Here is a 19,149-nt window from a genome sequence, read left to right as displayed (position 1 = left end):
ATTTTGATATTATGAAGGTATAATACATGCATGTATTTACCTGTCAACGCATCCGGTTACGCTTTCTTTACAGTTCATGCATTCCATTAGTTTTTGTATGTTACCTTGATTAATCTCTTCCCGAATTGAGTTACGAAATTTGAACTTTAGTTAACTACTGTCGTCTTTATTAGACATTTGCGGAAACTGGTCTTTACCTAGGGTTACACTTATACTTACGATTACAGTTGACGAAAAACAAGGGGTCCTCTCAAAATAAAAAAATAAACCCAATTAATATAGATATAGTAAAATGAAAAGATATTTTTTTATCATGTAAATAAGTCTTTTCGACGACACACAAATGCAGAAACTTATAGTCATAACAGATATGAATCGCCACAAAGTCCCCATAACTTTGTGTGTGTGTGGGTTTTTTTTTTAATTCTCCGAATGCGTGTTCCACCTCTACTCTATAGTGTGTAATATGTCTATTTAATTTTCTACACTTCCTCTGCATAATCTGGGGTTTGTCTCATGTCAGGTGTCAATACTGGATATCTGTTAGGATATATTTTGTCGCCTAGCAAACCAGGCTCAGTTGCGAAAGGTAATTCTTGTCCTATATTTCTTATCAACATATATTGCTGATGCCAAAGAAATCCGCACTCAACATAACATTTCCTGAATGCAGTGACAATGTCTGTACAATGTCTGTACAATGTCTGTGTCCTGGGAAATACTATTCTAAGACTTTTAGTTCCGTTATCGGCCACAAACTTTCCGTCGATAGCCTTACTGCAAACGGAAGTTTTCGCCACCCACCTTCTGCCAATCATCCAGTGAAAGAAGGCCCATAGATAAGACGGTTATATGTTTCTTGAAATAGGTATAAATGTATGTGTTTCATCTTTTATAGTCGAAACACTAAGGTCAACTAAATTAGAAATCAGATGACAAGACGGGTAACCATAACATAAAAGAAGAATTCTGTTTTTCGGGGAAAGCTTATGATCCCGACCGGTTCTCTGTCTGAAGAGACCATTAACATCGGCTACAATTTAAAGTACCGTTTCAGGTGTTTCACATGTAAAATGAATATCGTTTGCTTGCAAAACAAGTGATCACATCTCCATATTCCAAAGGTATACATCATTGCCTATAATATTTCCCTGATTATAAAAGATTGGTTTGTCGGTGGTCAAGCTAGGACTACCAGTGTTAGAACCAGATGGCGAATGAAATGTGTACCTTACATCTGGTGGAGTCTGCATCAGGGCAGGTAGTGCTGTCATGGTTAATCTGTGTTTTTCGTCCATAACGGGAAAATAATAAAATAAATGCACGAAATACAATTATCATTTATTCATTTTTCCCTATTAATAGTTCCACTCGCTTTACAAAAGCGGGCGATATATAGTAATTGGAAGTCATTCATCTTTTATACGATTACACGTTTGTATCCGCAAATGCTCCTTAACCGACTTAAATAGTGTATGATTTTTTTTAACAACAACGTTTAAATAATGTAAACTGTATTTTTCTACTGTTTTTGACGTTAATGATTCATGTAGTAAATATCGCGTTGGCGATTTTTTTTTAAATATCAGCTTATAATATATTTCTAATGAAATATGAAAATATTTCGTTATAAATGATGTGTGATGTGTTTGATTAAGATTCGGATCTAATCAATATTCGTGTGCATTCAAATATCTTTAAAAGCAAAGATCATTGAAGTCAAGAATGATGTAATATAGTTTTAATTAATAACATATAACTACTTTATTTCTAAAGAAATAAAAAAAATCCTCGTTTAAAAAAATGTTTGACTTGCATTAAATCTAAAACAGGGTTCACACACATCCGTGTACTTTAAAAGACAACTTGAGTGCTTTAAGAATATTTAAACGAAGTTCTTGAGAGTCTATACTTTGATATTCTTGATCTAATTTAAAATGTAATGCATGTATTTTTCGGTTTTATCAAAGGCGAGGTTATAAGATACATCAGAAACACAAATAATATAGATGATTTAGAACAAATTCTTTCACAGTCAAATTGAACTTGATTAAGAGGGAATACAAGGAGAAAGAGATAGATACCCGTATAAATGAGGTGAGAACAAGGGATAGGAAATTTTTATTGAGAAAAAAATTCTAAAGAACAAAAAAAGGATATTCCTTAAGTTTTATCTACCAAATACAACACATGCATAAGAAAACTGGGAAAATATATCATCAAACATTGGCACATATTACAAAAAGATGTGATTTGCAATAAGACATTCACAGAAACACCTATTATAGCATATAAAAGGTGCAAAAATTTAGCAGATCTGCTAACATCAACTAAAATTAGAAATTAGGAAATATAGGACAATCCCTGATAATGGCGGGACTATATCTAAAACCCATTTTAGAATCTATAAAAATGCCGCCGAAACACTAAATTAGTGTAGGATTGATGCAAGCAATAGTATAAATTTATCCAGTTAGTTCCAGTGATTTTCCAGAATATATTAAAACACCCTCAGGAATGAAGTAAGAGTAACGGTTGATATGAATTACATAAGGATGTTGGAATATGTGGATGTTGGGTTCCATTTTTATTTTCATTTTAATGATTCATGTAGTAAATATCGCGTTGGCGATTTTTTTAAATATCAGCTTATAATCTATTCCTAATGAAATATAAAAATATTTCGTTATAAATGATGTGTGATGTGTTTGATTAAGATTCGGATCCAATCAATATTCGTGTGTATTCAAATATCTTTAAAAGTAATGATCATTGAAGTCAAGAATGATGTAATAAAGATTTATTTGATAACATATAACTTCTTTATTTCTAAAGAAATAAAAAAAAAATCATCGTTTAAAAAAAATGTGTGACTTGAATTAATTCTAAAATAGGGTTCACAGACGTCCGTGTACTTTAAAAGACAACTTGAGTGCTTAAAGAATATTTAAACGAAGTTCTTGAGAGTCTATATTTTGAAATGCTTGATTTAATTTAAAATGTTATGCACGTATATGTTTAATGCAGCTTAAGTTACTTTTTCTTTTTTTTAAACGAGGAAACGATGCAAAGGGGCATTTAGAACCCATAAGTCGAAGAAAAAAGACTCCACCATGGTCAAAAGAAAAACAACCAAAATAAGAACAAAAGTTCACAAAAACTCCACAAAGAAATATAGAGTTCATTTCTCCATGACAAAAAAAATCAACTGATTTTGACGAATCATAGTATATGTTTTCTAATTAGAACGGTAAAGTTTAAATAATTGAGACTTCTGATGAATAAGGATAATTTGACAAACCACAATATAAATTGAATCAAGTTGTCGCTAACGATAGTCGAAAATTAACATTTGGTGCCTGACGGTAAAAGTCGTTTCAGCCATCTTGAAATATTTCTAGGATCACTTATTACAACAAGGGCCCGTATATGTAAAGACGAATATATATCTGCTTTATATTTTCATTGCATTGAAAGATATTTGTTGTTTTATTTTTCTTAATTGATCTCGTTAGGCTGTCAATCAACAATTTATAGTAACAGAACTTATTGAAATGCATCAAACTGACAAGTTGTCACAGCAAGCTAAGATGGTCAGTTGGGGGGAAACTGAGAAGAAAAAAATCTAGACAAAAACAAACAAAAGTCATATTAAACGTAAAAACCACGAAGAGCCGCTGGTCTGACAAGTGTTTCAAACTTGTCCGAGTTGTCTTTCAAACTGGTCCGAGCTGTCTATAAAAGTGGTAAGAGTTGTCTTTAAATTGGCCAGAGTTGTCATAGTCCGATTAGCCTTTGGGTCCGAGTTGTCCAGATTCCACCTGCAGCTGCCAAGATGCCATTTTTTATCGATATTTCTTTGAAATCCCGTTGTTCAACTATAGAAAAACATCATAGGAGTTAGTCTTTGTTTTGAACCGACGGTTTATATTTACACTTTGAAACGACCCAAGATTTAAATGCTACCTGTAAGTGTAATTGTAATCCTAATCGTAGGTGTATGACAGTTTCCGCAAATGTCTATGGAATTTGATGCGACCGTCATACAAGTGAGAGGTTTAGCTAGCTATAAAACCAGGTTCAATCCACCATTTTCTACATAAAAAAATGCCTGTACCAAGTCAGGAATATGACAGTTGTTATCCATTCGTTTGATGTGTTTGAACTTTTGATTTTGCCATTTGATTGGGGACTTTCCTTTTTGAATTTTCCTCGGAGTTCAGTATTTTTGTGATTTTACTTTTTAATACGTAGACATTGGAGAGAAATACATTTTCAAAATGACATTTGTCTATCTAATTAGCTTTGGTGTAACGTAAGTTTGAAGCGTACACAAGGTTATGAACCGGGAAGTTATACGAAAATGTTATTAATTATTTACAGCTAAAGGAAGGGCCCAAAGAGTTATTATGGCTATATGATCGCTTTGTCATTCACTTTAGAAATTAATTATCGTACAGAGAGGAGAATACAGCTGACTATGTTGTACATTATTAGTGTTAATTCGCCGCTACCCGTGGCGGATTCAGTGGGTAGTATAGAAGTATAGGGCGTACGCCACGTTTTTAGATCAGAAAAACAATTGTTGGACATACAAAAAGTTATCAAAAATATATTAGACTTATAATTATTACACCACACCCAGTTTTCGCCTACATAAAACTCGATTGGAAGCCAATTCATTCTCGATGTTGAGGACAATAACGCCCACCCCTTCAATTTCCTCGGCCCCTAGATCCACGCCTGACTATGAATGAGTAAGCAAAGACAGCTTGAACTTAATAGTTTTATCATGAGAAGATGTCGATCGAGAATGAGTCCCTATTTTTCATAAGTAAAGAACTTGATGCTTGTATAATTGTAACATGAAAGTCTGTAAAGCCGGGGTCACACATTCACGATTTTTACTGCCGTCCTCGACAGGACCATTCCCGATTAAAATTTGTCAAAAGTCTGATCAAGATCCTGTGAATCGTGGCTGGAAATTCAAATTTTAATCAAAATTTATGAAAACATTTATTTAATCACGACAACAATCAGATATTGTTCAGGAAGCGTCCAAATTCAGCCGTTTCCAGCCAAATTTGTCCCGATTATCCCTTTTTCAATCCGATTTTAATCCGATTTGTATCTTTCGCATGGTAAAAAACGACCGAATATGTCCCGACAGCGTCCCGATTCTGCCGAATGCGATCCGACAAAGATCAAACAGTGACCAGACAGTGAACCGACGCTGACGGAAGATATCCGTTAGAAAACTGTCGCCATATTCGGGACGATCAGGTACTGTCGGAGCGCAATCCTATCACAGTCTACTGTACCGCATTACAAATGGCTTTGTCTGGACTCAGTCGTATCGTGTTCTGTAATAGTCGGGACTCTGACGTGAGTATTATTGCCGAATTTCGTATTAATAACGGGACTGTTCCGGAACGGTTTCAGCAAAGACGGTTCGCAAGATCTGGATGAAATCTGGACTCAATCGGCAAAAACACAGTAATGACAAATTTCTCCAGATCAGGCCAGTTCTAAAGAACACCGTCCAGAAAACACAGAACATTGTTACGATTTTTATCCGATACAGCAGAATCTGTCACGACATAGTCATGATTGTAATCCGACTAGACAAAATCAGCTGAGTTTCCCTGAATGTTACGGGACGCACCTAACTGTCGGGAAGCTTGTCCGACCTCTCCGGACCATTCCCGATCCGTAGGAATCTGTTATGAACTTATACGACTGCGTTCAGACAATGATAGGACATTCCAGATCATTGAGGATAGTAATCCGACTTTTTCACTTTTCGTGTCTTAGCGCTGTCTGATCTCAAACGGGAGCCATAATCGGCACTGTGTGAACGCCACATTAGGGACATTGTATACGTAATAACTTCAAAATACTTGTAAATAGTCCTGCATCAGCAAAAACGTCCGCGTAATTATTTGAACACAATAGTCTTGTCTTTGTCTCAAATGTTGACAGGGGCGCATTGCATTGGCGCCAATTTATACAAAATCCTATTTGCACCACAAGGATATATTTCATTGGCGCCAAAAAATAAAAACTACATGTGCGCCATTTTACAGGTAACAATAACGGAAAAGTTCAGATATTCATTGCTATATCGCGAATAAGATTTTTTTTAATAGTATTCCCCCTGGGTAGTCAATTGAGTTCATACTCATTTCTGATACAAAACTGAGAGTCACTTAGGTTTAAATCATATAGTGTTCACATGTTTGAGGTGTCAAGATAGACATTGTCAATTCGGGGACAAACAGAGAAAATTGGTCTGTAATTTATGATGACCACACATATAGGTATCTAATGTTCCGAAAAATGGAGACAAGTCGTTTAGGGTACCAAAAAACTTGTAGACCCAGAATAACAACAGATATTTATGGACAACAACAAATATATAAAAACTTTAAACGAACACAACCATGGTTGTCAGTCAACGTATCAGTGTATTGTGCTTTCATTGTGTTTCTATGATGACTAATTTCTGATGAATATGTTTTATAATGCAAACAAAAACTGTGTTTTAGAATTATTATTAAAAGTTTCTTTGATAAATCTATTTTTTATCTTGTTTACCTGTGTTTACCTGTAATATTGGCGCAAAAGAAATGTTTTATTGTTGACGCAATTCAAATATGGTTTGTGGCGCAAATGAAATGCCAATTGGCGCAAAAGCAAAGCACCGGTTGACGGGCAGATTGAAATTGCAAACAAGACTTATGTTTGTTTGTCTTATATTTTAGGTGGAGATAGACCTACCCTGACGCCTTCAAACAATTTCATTATTGACAGCGAAATATCATTTTTTAGTCGTGTGACGTCGTCTGATGCCAATGCTATAACACTAGATGGCGTTGGTGGTCACATCGAGCATAATATAATATATAGAGGACAATATACTGCAATAAGATGGACGGTAAATAACTGTAATGTTTAACGTGTCCGAAATGATTAACTTGATGATTTGTATAACATTTCGATTACATATGTCATGGAATATAGATGCTAATTTGTAATTATTAAGAAATGCAGTAACAACTCTAACATTGATATCCATGTCCTTGAATAGGTGTATTGTTACATCTGGACATAGCTAGCCTGTGTTGGCCATTATATCACACATGATGTCTCCTTAGGGATGTTCGCTACTCCTGTTTCTGACTTTTTGTCAGATATTTGGAATCTTCTAGTTTTATCCATGTTTAGGGTTAGGGTTAGGGTTAGGGTTAGGGTAATAAAACATTTTGCTCGCTAACCCCTACTTTCTTTTCTTAATTTTATGACATATAGTTTGAAAAGCCATTTTTGAAAATCTTATAGAATCCTTGTTATTTTTTTATAGATTTTGAAAGTGAAAGATAAAAGTTGCCAATGTTAAACCATAGAAAAATCTAGAGAGAATCATTTCCCGCCAATGTTTTTATGAATTGAATCTCAAAAACAAAGACACGAACCTTTCATATTTTTCTGCTCTTTAAGCTCCCTTATCTATATACTATCAATTTATTACAGTCTTTTGAAAAGATTGTTACTTTGAAACAGAGGATCGAACATCCTTAAACCGCATAGCACTTTTTAAATCGACTTGAATTACCACAACAATAATGTTTTATCTCTGATGTCTAATTGTGTCAGATACGAAAAATTGGAAATAGCGTGAACATATTCGTGATATTAAAAACTTTCAGGATCCGATGGAATTTGAGTGAACATAACAACATGTCGAAGGAACAACAATATAGTTTATTGATAGTTGACGAATTCGGAGTCTTGATATACGAATTCGGAGTCTCGATATACGGAATAATCGGTGTAACTTTACGAATACGGAGTCTCGATATACGGAATGATCGGTGTAACTTTACGAATTCGGAGTCTCGATATACGGAATGATCGCTGTAACTTAACGAATTCGGAGTCTCGATATACGGAATGATCGGTGTATCTTAACGTATAAGGAGTCTCGATATACGGAATGATCGGTGTAACTTTACGAATACGGAGTCTCGATATACGGAATGATCGGTGTGACTTTACGAATAAAGAGTCTCGATATACGGAATAATCGGTGTGACTTTACGAATACGGAGTCTCGTTATACTGAATGATCGGTGTAACTTTTCGAATTCGGAGTCTCGATATACAGAATGATCGCTGTAACTTTACGAATACGGAGTTTCAATATACGTAATGATCGGTGTAACTTTACGAATACGTAGTCTCGATAAACGGAATGATCGGTGTAACTTCATGTATTTGTATTACTTGTAGGGTAACGACCATAGCATTCAATATAACAATGTTTTTGAAATCTGTATGAATTCGAGTGACTGTGGAGCAATACACTCTGGAAAAGATTGGGCAGCTGTAAGTTTATAAACCTCATACATGTTATAGAGCTTATATCTAAAATATACCATATGTTAAAGGTCTGCTAAAATTCAATTATTGTGGTGTTTTACACGGAGACAGGATAACGTGGCATTTAGTGCAACTACTCAATACAGCAGAGAAATTGAAACCTGTATTAACTCAAATGATTGTGGAGTTATACGATCAGGTGTGTTGTGGTAATGGGACCCGACACATAAAGCCACTATTCAATGTACAAGTTATTGAGATGTGTATAAATTAAAGAGATTGTCGAGCGATACATGCATATGTGAGTGTAGGGGCCGCTGAATTTTTGATATCTGTATTAACTCGTGAGGTTGTAAAACTCTACTTTCTGTGTGTTTGGTCGCAAGGTACGCACTAACGTATAAATTATTGACCTACTAAATATATACCCATGTGTTTGTGGGAGGTCGCAAGGTACGGCGCTTACGTAAAGACTTATTGACCTACTAAAGTTATACCAGTGTGTTTGTGGGAGATAGCAAAATACGGTACTAACGTAAAGACTTATTAACCTACTACAGTTTTACAAGCGTGCTTGTGGGAGGTCGCAAGGTGCAGCACTAACGTATAGACTTATTGACCTACTATAGTTATACCAATGTGTTTGTGGGAGGACGCAAGGTAATGCACTAACGTATATACTTATTGACCTACTAAAATTATGCAATGTGTTTGTGGGAGGCTGCAAGGTACGGCACTGACGTATATACTTATTGACCTACTAAAATTATGCAATGTGTTTGTGGGAGGCTGCAAGGTATGGCACTGACGTATAGAAATATTGACCTACTAAAATTATGCAATGTGTTTGTGGGAGGCCGCAAGGTACGGCACTGACGTATAGACTTATTGACGTACTAAAGTTTCATACCAATGTGTTAGAAATTTGTATAACTCAAGGGATAGCAAATCAACACACCTTACATGTCTTTGTGAATGGTTGTGAGGGACGGATGTAATTTAAAGACATATTGAACCATATTGACCTACTATTATAGCTTAACCAATACTAGTATGTCAAACCCAAGGGATTTAACATCATATCTCAAGTAATTGTTGTTAGATACCATCCAGTATTCGTTTAGATGTGGTTGTGTTTGTATATATGAATGCGTGTTGGTCGAAAGGGGGCTGTATGTTAAAGACATATAAAGCAATACTATTTAATATATCAATTATGTTTTTGCATCAATCCAAGTGTGTTGAGCGATACAATCAGACACGTGTTTTTGTTAGACGGACATGTTTTTATATCACCTTTTACCATTTCGATCTATTTCCGGTCGCTTCACTTTAAAAATTACTAACTAAATAACTATTATTTTGCTGTTTACCTGAATATACATGTAATAGTAAACACTGAACATTAAGCAAATATCTGTCAATTAATCAATCAATCTATATTTTGTCTGCAGCGAGGTACAGTTATTCGATATAATCACATTCATCACAATCTACAATATTACTACGGCGCTGATGTCCGAGGTGTGATGTTAGATGACCAATTTTCAAGCGTACTGGTGGAGAAAAACGTGTTCTATAACGTAAGAATCCATAGACATTTTTTGTTATTAAAAATCACAAATTGAATGAAGGTTATATTTTAAGGACTACAGTAAAATCATCAAGAAAAAAATCCAATTGCGTTTAAAGAAAACAGACTAATACCTTCCTTTAACTCATACGTTTTTAATCGCATTAATACGAGGCAGCGGCAAAATTATAAGCCCCAACGATTATTAGAGCATGTTTTAATTTATTTATTTATCTACATACTTTTCTGCAAAATGTAGATTTGACGGAAGTCGTCTGCTCCTCAGATACAATATTGCGGGAAATCGTTTGCTGCTTTATGTTAGTGTAGGACAAATCTCGAAGAAGAACAACAACATTCCTTGCATTTTCATACGAGATCGCGTGACTAAAAGTTTTAAGCTGTCATGTTGTTGAAGGATTTTTATAGACAAAAGTTCCGTTCTACGATGTATGTTACCTTCTGGAGCATATCACAACAGTATACCATATATATCTTACGGGACAAGATTATTATCTTATCATTGATATGGTCATACATGTAATTATAAATGAACTGTTAACAAAACTTTGATTTTTTTCGAAAAATTGAGGATATTCTACACCAGGAAATATATTACTCTAGGTTTATTTGGCAAAATCCAACTTGATGTGGTGCGCGAAATATTCAAGTGTACTGCAGACGTTGGTGCTACATAAGAACTTGTTATGAAAATGAAACAAAAATCACAGGCACCCATGGCCAACAGTTCTAACAACATTAAAAAAAATATATATAAAAGGCTTTTATTTTACCTTATATTGAATGGCTTTTGCCCTGGGGACACACTGGTAAAATACATAACCACTTAAGACTGATCATACTTTATATTGCTTTTTTTTAAAACACTAACCATTCATTTGAACGTAGTAAATCTAGACAGTATGATTAGTTTAATAAAAATGTTTAAAAATCTATTTTTAGAACGCTGGTCATTTGAATATTGGTGGAGGACGTGATAACATTGTACGAGATAACATCTTCTATAATTCCACCAAGTTCTCCATCCAAGTTGATGGCAGAGGTTCTGCTCATAAAAATGACAAATCCTTGATGGACATCCTTAACGTAAGTTTTTGCCCTGTCAAAGTTCAAAATTTCATCTTATGAATAAAAGGCAGGAGATGCCCTGACTTACTTAATAACAAATTAAACACTACCAAGCATTAAACAGATTGACAAGACGTCGATTAGTCAAAATTCCTTAATCATCAGCATTTGTTGTGTTAAAGGATTTTTTTTATTGGAAAATTTTACAGTTTATATACTTATACATTTTATTTTATGTCAAATTCGATTTCAAACATATTAAATAGTATGTTAAGCTTGCCTTGCATGATCCAAGTTAAATGACGCATTTCTACCCATCTTGTGATATCTTATACTGTTTGCTGAACAAAAAGAAAGAAAAACTAAAGGAACTCGACTTTTTTTTTTATGAAGCATACACTAAAATTGGAACAACTTTTACAATTATACAACGAAAACCTTTACAGATCTCCCCTACTTCTTTTATATCATCCTTTTTCATTGGTTACAGAAACTACCATATAAGAATAAATTGTGGGCGTCGAAGTATCCCAAGCTTGTAAATATTCTTAATGAGCATCCTGAGGAACCACGAGGTAATCCACGTATATTGATAGCATTTGCATCTGCTTTTTATCAATGGAAATTCTTGTTGTTAAAAGTACAACATTTAATGCGAATATAAAAAGAGTCTATAAAATAATAAAAATTGTGTGTATTTGTTTTTTGTGATTTGTCGAACATAACGCCAAAATGACAAGTAACTATGACGATGGAAATTATCCCAGAGACAAGTAGATGTGTGAATACAAAGAATAGCATTTCAATGAAATGTTTGCATATTTAATTTGGATTCAAATTTTTTTATGGTTTTCCTAAGCAAAACATAAACATTGTCTTATCTATATGCGTTGTGGCGTCAACGTTGGGAGTAAGGGATCTATGTGAGAGTTTTGTTAAAGGTTTTCTAGTTTATCGTACATTTGATTGCTGTTGCCGTTTGAAATTAATATTATTTGTAGACTATACAATCTGTTTATTCGTTCTTACTTTTGATAAACAATAAAAAAAAAATGAAATAATTGCAACGTGTCCCCCTTCTTGTGTTACTGTAAACTTCACTCTTTTAAAATTGAAGATTGGACGCAAAGTTGTGGAGAGGAATTTTGTGACAGCCAATGAGTTACTGTAATAACTATAACAATTCACAATTGATTATTTTGGAGTCTTAGTTGGGTAGTGGAGATTTGTGAGATCCATGAGTTACTGTAATAACTATCACCATTCACAATTGATTGTTTTAGAGTCTTAGTTGGGTAGGGGAGAGTTGTAAGAGCCAATAGGTTACTGTAATAATTATCACAATTCATAATTCATGCATTAAGAAACTAAAGTTCAAATTCCACAGGCAACATTGGCCTAAGATTTAGTTTGCAATTGTTTTTATGTTCCCTTTGTTCGTATGTCTGTGAACGTAATTATGTTTTATATAAATATTTAGGTTTTAGTGTTCATGATGAAAGTTAATCGGGAAACGCGCTTCGGATGCATAAAATGTATAAAGAACATAATCAAAATTGTATAATCTATGCAGCAAAAAAAAAAACACAAAAAAACCTAGGCCTCAAGTAATTTTTGCTAAAGTAAGCAGCAACTTGTGTTTTAGTACAATTAGAAATCAGAAATCAGAGCTGAATTCATATAAAGATATATTGGATAATGTATCAATAGTTGTTGTATTTTTAGGTAACCAAATATATAAAAATGTCTTTTACAATCCTGGCAAGCAATACACAGTGAAGTGGGATCCACACAAACCTGCATGGTTTGATGTCCACTCTAATATCATGGTAAGTTAACATTCCTCTGCGCGGTCGGTGTGAACATACCAACATTGTAACGAGCGGTTGGTTTGAACACACCTGTATTCCTTTGAGCAATTGAAATGAACATACTAACATTCCTTTTTATTATTCTAATATAAGAATGTGTTAGCTTACGTCTCTATGATTTGTCAAATACATACATTAGGGAAGGGTCATTTGATATTCGCGGGGATGGGGTAGGAGGATGTTGAAAAACTTTGTTCGGATAACAATGGATAAGAACTGCAGATAAATAACATTGAAAAATACTGGATGAAAGTGAATATTTTTCGACACTAAATGCAGCCATTTTGTACAAAATAGAAAATTAGTGTTCTTAGAAGAGAAGCAAGTGATTCTCGCAAAATGTCAAAATGAATATTTCGTCAGAAAAATACTTCTGTCCCCTCCGCCCTTCAAAATATCAAAGAACCCTCATTGTCAGGGAAAAAATCAGGCTGCTGTTACTAAAACATAAAATTGAGAATGGAAATGGGGAATGTGTCAAAGAGACAACAATCCGACCATAGAGCAGACAACAGCCGAAGGCCACCAATGGGTCTTCAATGCAGCGAGAAACTCCCGCACCCGGAGGCGTCCTTCAGCTGGCCCCTAAACAAATATGTATACTAGTTCAGTGATAATGGACGTCATACTAAACTCCAAATTATACACAAGAAACTAAAATTAAAAATGATACAAGACTAACAAAGGCCAGAGGCTCCTGACTTGGGACAGGCGCAAAAATGCGGCGGGGTTAAACATGTTTTTTGAGATCTCAACCCTCCCCCTATACCTCTAGCCAATGTAGAAAAAACAAACGTACAACAGTACGCACAGTAAAACTCATTTTAAGAGAAGTCCGAGTCCGATGTCAGAATAGGAAACAAAAGAAAATAAACAAAATGACAATAATACATAATTGAACAAAGGACTACTTGCAGTTACTGACATGCCAGCTCCAGACCTCAATTAAACTGATTGAGTGTTTATGTCTTCATCATATGAAAACCAAGTACAATCCCTCCCGTTAGGGGTTTAGTATCATACCATCATAAAATATATGAGAAGAACATAACCCGTATCGTGCCAACAACTGTTTTTTTTTTAAATAAATGTGTTTAATTCCGATGCAAAGACCCTATAAGTGAATCAATATTAAAGCCAAAATATGCAATCTTTAATGACCTGACAACAGTATCGTAACTATATCCCTTCTTAATAAGTCTGTTTAAAGGTTTTGTTAGCTTTTGAGGTGAATACTGACATTTTTGTGCTTTGTAAAGAATATTACCATAAAAGATTGGATGTGAAATACCCGAACGTATAAGATGTCTGCATGTTGAGTTATATTTACGAATGATGTCCTTATACCGATGATAAAATTTAGTAAATGTTTTGACTAGTTTATGATATCGAAAACCCTGGTGTAATAATTTTTCAGTAATACATAAATTTCTCTCGCTAAAAACTTATACGTTGTTACATACACGAGCGAATCGTACAAGTTGAGATATATAAACACCATTTGTCGTAAATTTCACTGTTTATAGTTAAAAGAAAAAAAGGAGGTTAATGCAGGGAAATATGTATCCCTTAATATTAATATTATATCTCACATACTAGTAAATCGTAATTTTCATTCCAGTCTAATTCTACAAACGATTTCAACTTTCCTAAACTACCATATGCAGACTTCCGGACTCGTTGTGCGCTGACAACATTTGTTAATAGAAATCATCTGACTATACCAATACTTCCGGGTCAAACTGGGCCTCGATATCATGTAGGACCGCCATTTGTCAGTAAGTAAAAGTCAACTTCATAAAACATTAAGAAATTCCTGCAATTACCATAGTCAGGATAATAGGAGTAAGGGGTATACTCCAATACGACAGGAAGCTGACGACAAAAATCTATGAAAAGAAAGCTAGAGGTCAACACATGATCCTCACCAATAGATAGGTGTCTATCTAATATTCTGTAAGATTATGTTGAAATAATTTAATTTTGGATGTAACACGTTTGCTGATTGGCAGAAAGTTTTTCTATCAGCTCATAGACATAATTTTGTCATGTGACCGTGACGTCATCAACGTTTTTTTTTATGATTTGCTCCTTAAATTAGAATAAAAAATGTGGTGCACACTTTAATTAACCCACTACACGGGTTATTCAGTGTACACCACATTTTTTATGTTATGTCTACATAGACAGAAAAAAAATTACAGACATTCCTTAATTACGTTTCAATTTTTAAACATGTAACCGTGATATGTTTAAATATAACTATTCTTATTCAATTGTAAATCCGGCCGTTGATTTTCACATTTAGCCATGTCAGGGCCTTTAATAGCTTACATATTATGGATGATGCTCGTTGTTCGTGGCCTATACTATTTGCTACAACCACATCATATGGACATTGCTGAAGAGTTGTCTCATTGACATTCATATCACGGATATCTACTCTTTTATAATTCATGCGTTAACCTAAGAATTTTCAGATTTAATTTTGCTATCAAATATGCATAAAACGATCCAATTCACATCAAATTATACATTTTACCAACTAACAAATAAACGAAATGATTAAAAATGAACTCCGCATAAAATATAACATCACAGTATTCCATAAACTGCTTGTTTAGTAGACGACATTATTTTTTTTTATTTTATATCTTTATCATTCAGTATTACAGTAACATTAAATCAATTGTATATGTAATGCTGTAATTATTAAACAAACAGTGTTGAAAGTAAATGTCTGTTGTTTTGTTTGTTATCTTTTTACTAGCATTTAATTTTAGCACCCAGATCACCATGGTTACTTGGTGGTTCACATGGAAATCAACCCTCGCCTCAAGGATGTTAATATTTACTGAAAACCAAATAAATGTAATTATTTAAACATAGTTTGTTTTATCTATCAGTGAAGAAATATGAAAAACAAAACCCCAGTAGGACCTTTTTTTCATGGATTTTAATGTGGATTCCGTTAATATAGAGAAGGTTGATGAATGAGGGTTCATTTCTTTCATTCACTTAATTTTTGTCTTTATCTGATCTAAATTGTTGGTTGGAATCACTTACATTATTCTTATTTCTAAAAGGCGGGCTCCATAATATTATGAGGGCCCTCTGGTCCCATTCATTTTAGTTGTGTGTCCTCTGATCAAGTAAACGCTTTTCTGCTATAGTGACAATTGCACTTTTGTTTTAAAAAAAAAATGCAGATCATATATAAAAAAGATATATCAGCTAAAGGTTATTCAAGAGTCACGAACGCATAGTTCTAGAGGTAAAAGACAGACAAGAGATTTCAAAAGGATATTCAAACTCACAAGTCATAAACAAATTGACAACGCCATGGCAAACACGTTACTGTGTATTTTATACGACTATCATACAAGTGAGAGGATTAGCTACATGTAACTATCGAACCAGGTTTAATTACTGTTTCTTCATAAGGAAATGCCTGTACCAAGTCAGGAATATGACTGTCACATCAGTTTTCCATTCGTTCTGTTTTTGAGCTTTTGATTTTGCCATTTGATAAAGGTCTTTCCGTTTTGAATTTTCCTTACAGTTCGGTATTTTTGTTATTTTGCTTTTTTACGGTCATTTTAAAAGTAGTAAACAAAATAAATATGGTGGACAAATTTACACATCATACTGAATCCTAAACAAAGATAGATATTAGTGTAACACGTTCGTTAGGTTCGTATACAAAATTGAAAGAAAGAATTATCAAAATCAGAAAATTATTTCTGATAAACTACTGACATACGAACTACTAGATTGAATTTTCATAGACAGATAGCTCGTTTTATTTGTTTTGTTACATATAATGAACGCGTACACACTTGTTTTTCATCATTAGCTCATAGTTGATGTGAAAATAGTTACCGCAGGTATACAACAAAATGGCAGTGATATCAATCACAACAAAAACACGCATAAGGCTTATACAGAAGCCGTTAAAGCAGGTTAAATACCTAAACCTTTATATAATAATTAGCATCCCGGCAATCCCGTCAATATTTATTATGGAAACAGATCTCGTCTTAGACGTTAGACCTAAAGAAGACCAGTACCTTACTCACAATGAACTTTACAAATTGAATATAAAATAAAGGAGATGTGGTATGATTGCCAATAAGACATCTATCCACCAAAGTTCAAATGAAGTGGATGTAAACAATTATAGGCAACCGTACGGCCTTCATCAATGAGAAAATTCCGTATCGTATAGTCAGAGATAAAAGACCCCGACACAACAACCACTGAACTAAAGGCTATTGACTTGGGACATGCACATATATAATGTGGCGGGATATAACTAGTTTGCTGGAGCCATCAACTCACGTATTCCAGTGAGCTATAAGAAAAGTCTGTAGCTTGCCATAGGTATATGGCGCATATACCCTTACTCTAATTCTGACAAAGAAACTGTTAATACAAACAAAAATAGCTGTACGTTGCAGGGCTTATCAAAATACATGATAATAACCCTAAAACTAATGAACATTATAAACGTGTCTACTTGCGTGTTTGTGTTAAAGAAGTCACGTGTTCTGCTGATGATGATCAGACTTGCGTGTTTGTGTTAAAGAAGTCACTTGTTCTGCTGAAGATGATCAGACTTGCGTGTTTGTGTTAAAGAAGTCACTTGTTCTACTGATGATGATCAGACTTGCGTGTTTGTGTTAAAGAAGTCACTTGTTCTACTGATGATGATCAGACTTGCGTGTTTGTGTTAAAGAAGTCACTTGTTCTGCTGATGATGATCAGACTTGCGTGTTTGTGTTAAAGAAGTCACTTGTTCTACTGATGATGATCAGACTTGCGTGTTTGTGTTAAAGAAGTCACTTGTTCTACTGATGATGATCAGACTTGCGTGTTTGTGTTAAAGAAGTCACTTGTTCTACTGATGATGATCAGACTTGCGTGTTTGTGTTAAAGAAGTCACTTGTTCTGCTGATGATGATCAGACTTGCGTGTTTCTGTTAAAGAAGTCACTTGTTCTACTGATGATGATCAGACTTGCGTGTTTGTGTTAAAGAAGTCACTTGTTCTACTGATGATGATCAGACTTGCGTGTTCGTGTTAAAGAAGTCACTTGTTCTGCTGATGATGATCAGACTTGCGTGTTTGTGTTAAAGAAGTCACTTGTTCTACTGATGATGATCAGACTTGCGTGTTTGTGTTAAAGAAGTCACTTGTTCTACTGATGATGATCAGACTTGCGTGTTTGTGTTAAAGAAGTCACTTGTTCTACTGATGATGATCAGACTTGCGTGTTTGTGTTAAAGAAGTCACTTGTTCTGCTGATGATGATCAGACTTGCGTGTTTCTGTTAAAGAAGTCACTTGTTCTACTGATGATGATCAGACTTGCGTGTTTGTGTTAAAGAAGTCACTTGTTCTACTGATGATGATCAGACTTGCGTGTTCGTGTTAAAGAAGTCACTTGTTCTACTGATGATGATCAGACTTGCGTGTTTGTGTTAAAGACGTCACTTGTTCTGCTAAAGATGAACATACTTGCTTGTTTGTGTTAAAGACGTCACTTGTTATACTGATGATGATCAGACTTGCGTGTTTGTGTTAAAGACGTCACTTGTTCTGGTGATGATGATCAGACTTGCGTGTTTGTAAAGACGTCACTTGTTCTGCTGATGATGATCAGACATCAAGAGCAAATAAAGATGAAGGCAGCTGTAACGTACACAAAATATTCAGAGAAGTATTTCGTGTGAATTGGATGCTAACAATCAGTCAAACGTGGGCGGTATTCTCTATGACCCTCTGTAAAAGCTCTACTAAGAACCCTTCAAATAGGCAAACTAAGACTCATTGTCATGCATAAAGATTAAATTCCGAAATCAAATGACAACCACATTTGAAATGATTGCTAACAAAATGGCCACACAATTCGATAGTGTCAAAATGATTGGTTTTACATGATGTGCAAGTACCAGGTCACAAACAAGTAGATTGTTCAAGCTTTTATATACACAAATTGAAAGTAATAACATAAGTGACGAAAACATAAGCAATGGATCAATGGAAAATGAAAAATACAGTGAAGGATTATACACTGAGCCCATTGTCGAAAGTACAGAGGTCAGCACAGAAACACAACCTGCTACACAATCAACGACAGTAAACACCAACCTTCAAGACGTATCTTGGACAAAACATGAATAAAATAACAAAACTCACGTTGTCCTTTTCAAATTAAATCAACAATATTGCA

General features: G+C 34.4%; 1 protein-coding gene across 1 annotated transcript in view; it reads left to right on the top strand.

The window, feature by feature from the left end:
* Positions 1 to 14,760, top strand: part of LOC127723909 (uncharacterized) — a 55,847-nt gene extending 41,087 nt beyond the window's left edge. The window contains exons 12-18 of the mRNA XM_052230625.1: positions 6,765 to 6,937; positions 8,293 to 8,388; positions 9,837 to 9,965; positions 10,919 to 11,062; positions 11,535 to 11,619; positions 12,770 to 12,873; positions 14,537 to 14,760. Coding sequence (XP_052086585.1) covers positions 6,765 to 6,937; positions 8,293 to 8,388; positions 9,837 to 9,965; positions 10,919 to 11,062; positions 11,535 to 11,619; positions 12,770 to 12,873; positions 14,537 to 14,701 — 896 coding nt within the window. The 3' untranslated portion in view covers positions 14,702 to 14,760. The remainder of the gene's footprint in view (positions 1 to 6,764; positions 6,938 to 8,292; positions 8,389 to 9,836; positions 9,966 to 10,918; positions 11,063 to 11,534; positions 11,620 to 12,769; positions 12,874 to 14,536) is intronic.
* The last annotated feature ends 4,389 nt before the right edge of the window (positions 14,761 to 19,149 follow it).

The sequence above is a fragment of the Mytilus californianus genome, unplaced genomic scaffold (genome assembly GCF_021869535.1).
Source record: "Mytilus californianus isolate M0D057914Y unplaced genomic scaffold, xbMytCali1.0.p SCAF_13, whole genome shotgun sequence".
Taxonomy (NCBI): Eukaryota; Metazoa; Mollusca; class Bivalvia; order Mytilida; family Mytilidae; genus Mytilus; species Mytilus californianus.
The sequence above is the reverse complement of the archived record's forward strand: the minus strand, read 5'-3'. Positions and strand labels throughout refer to the sequence as shown.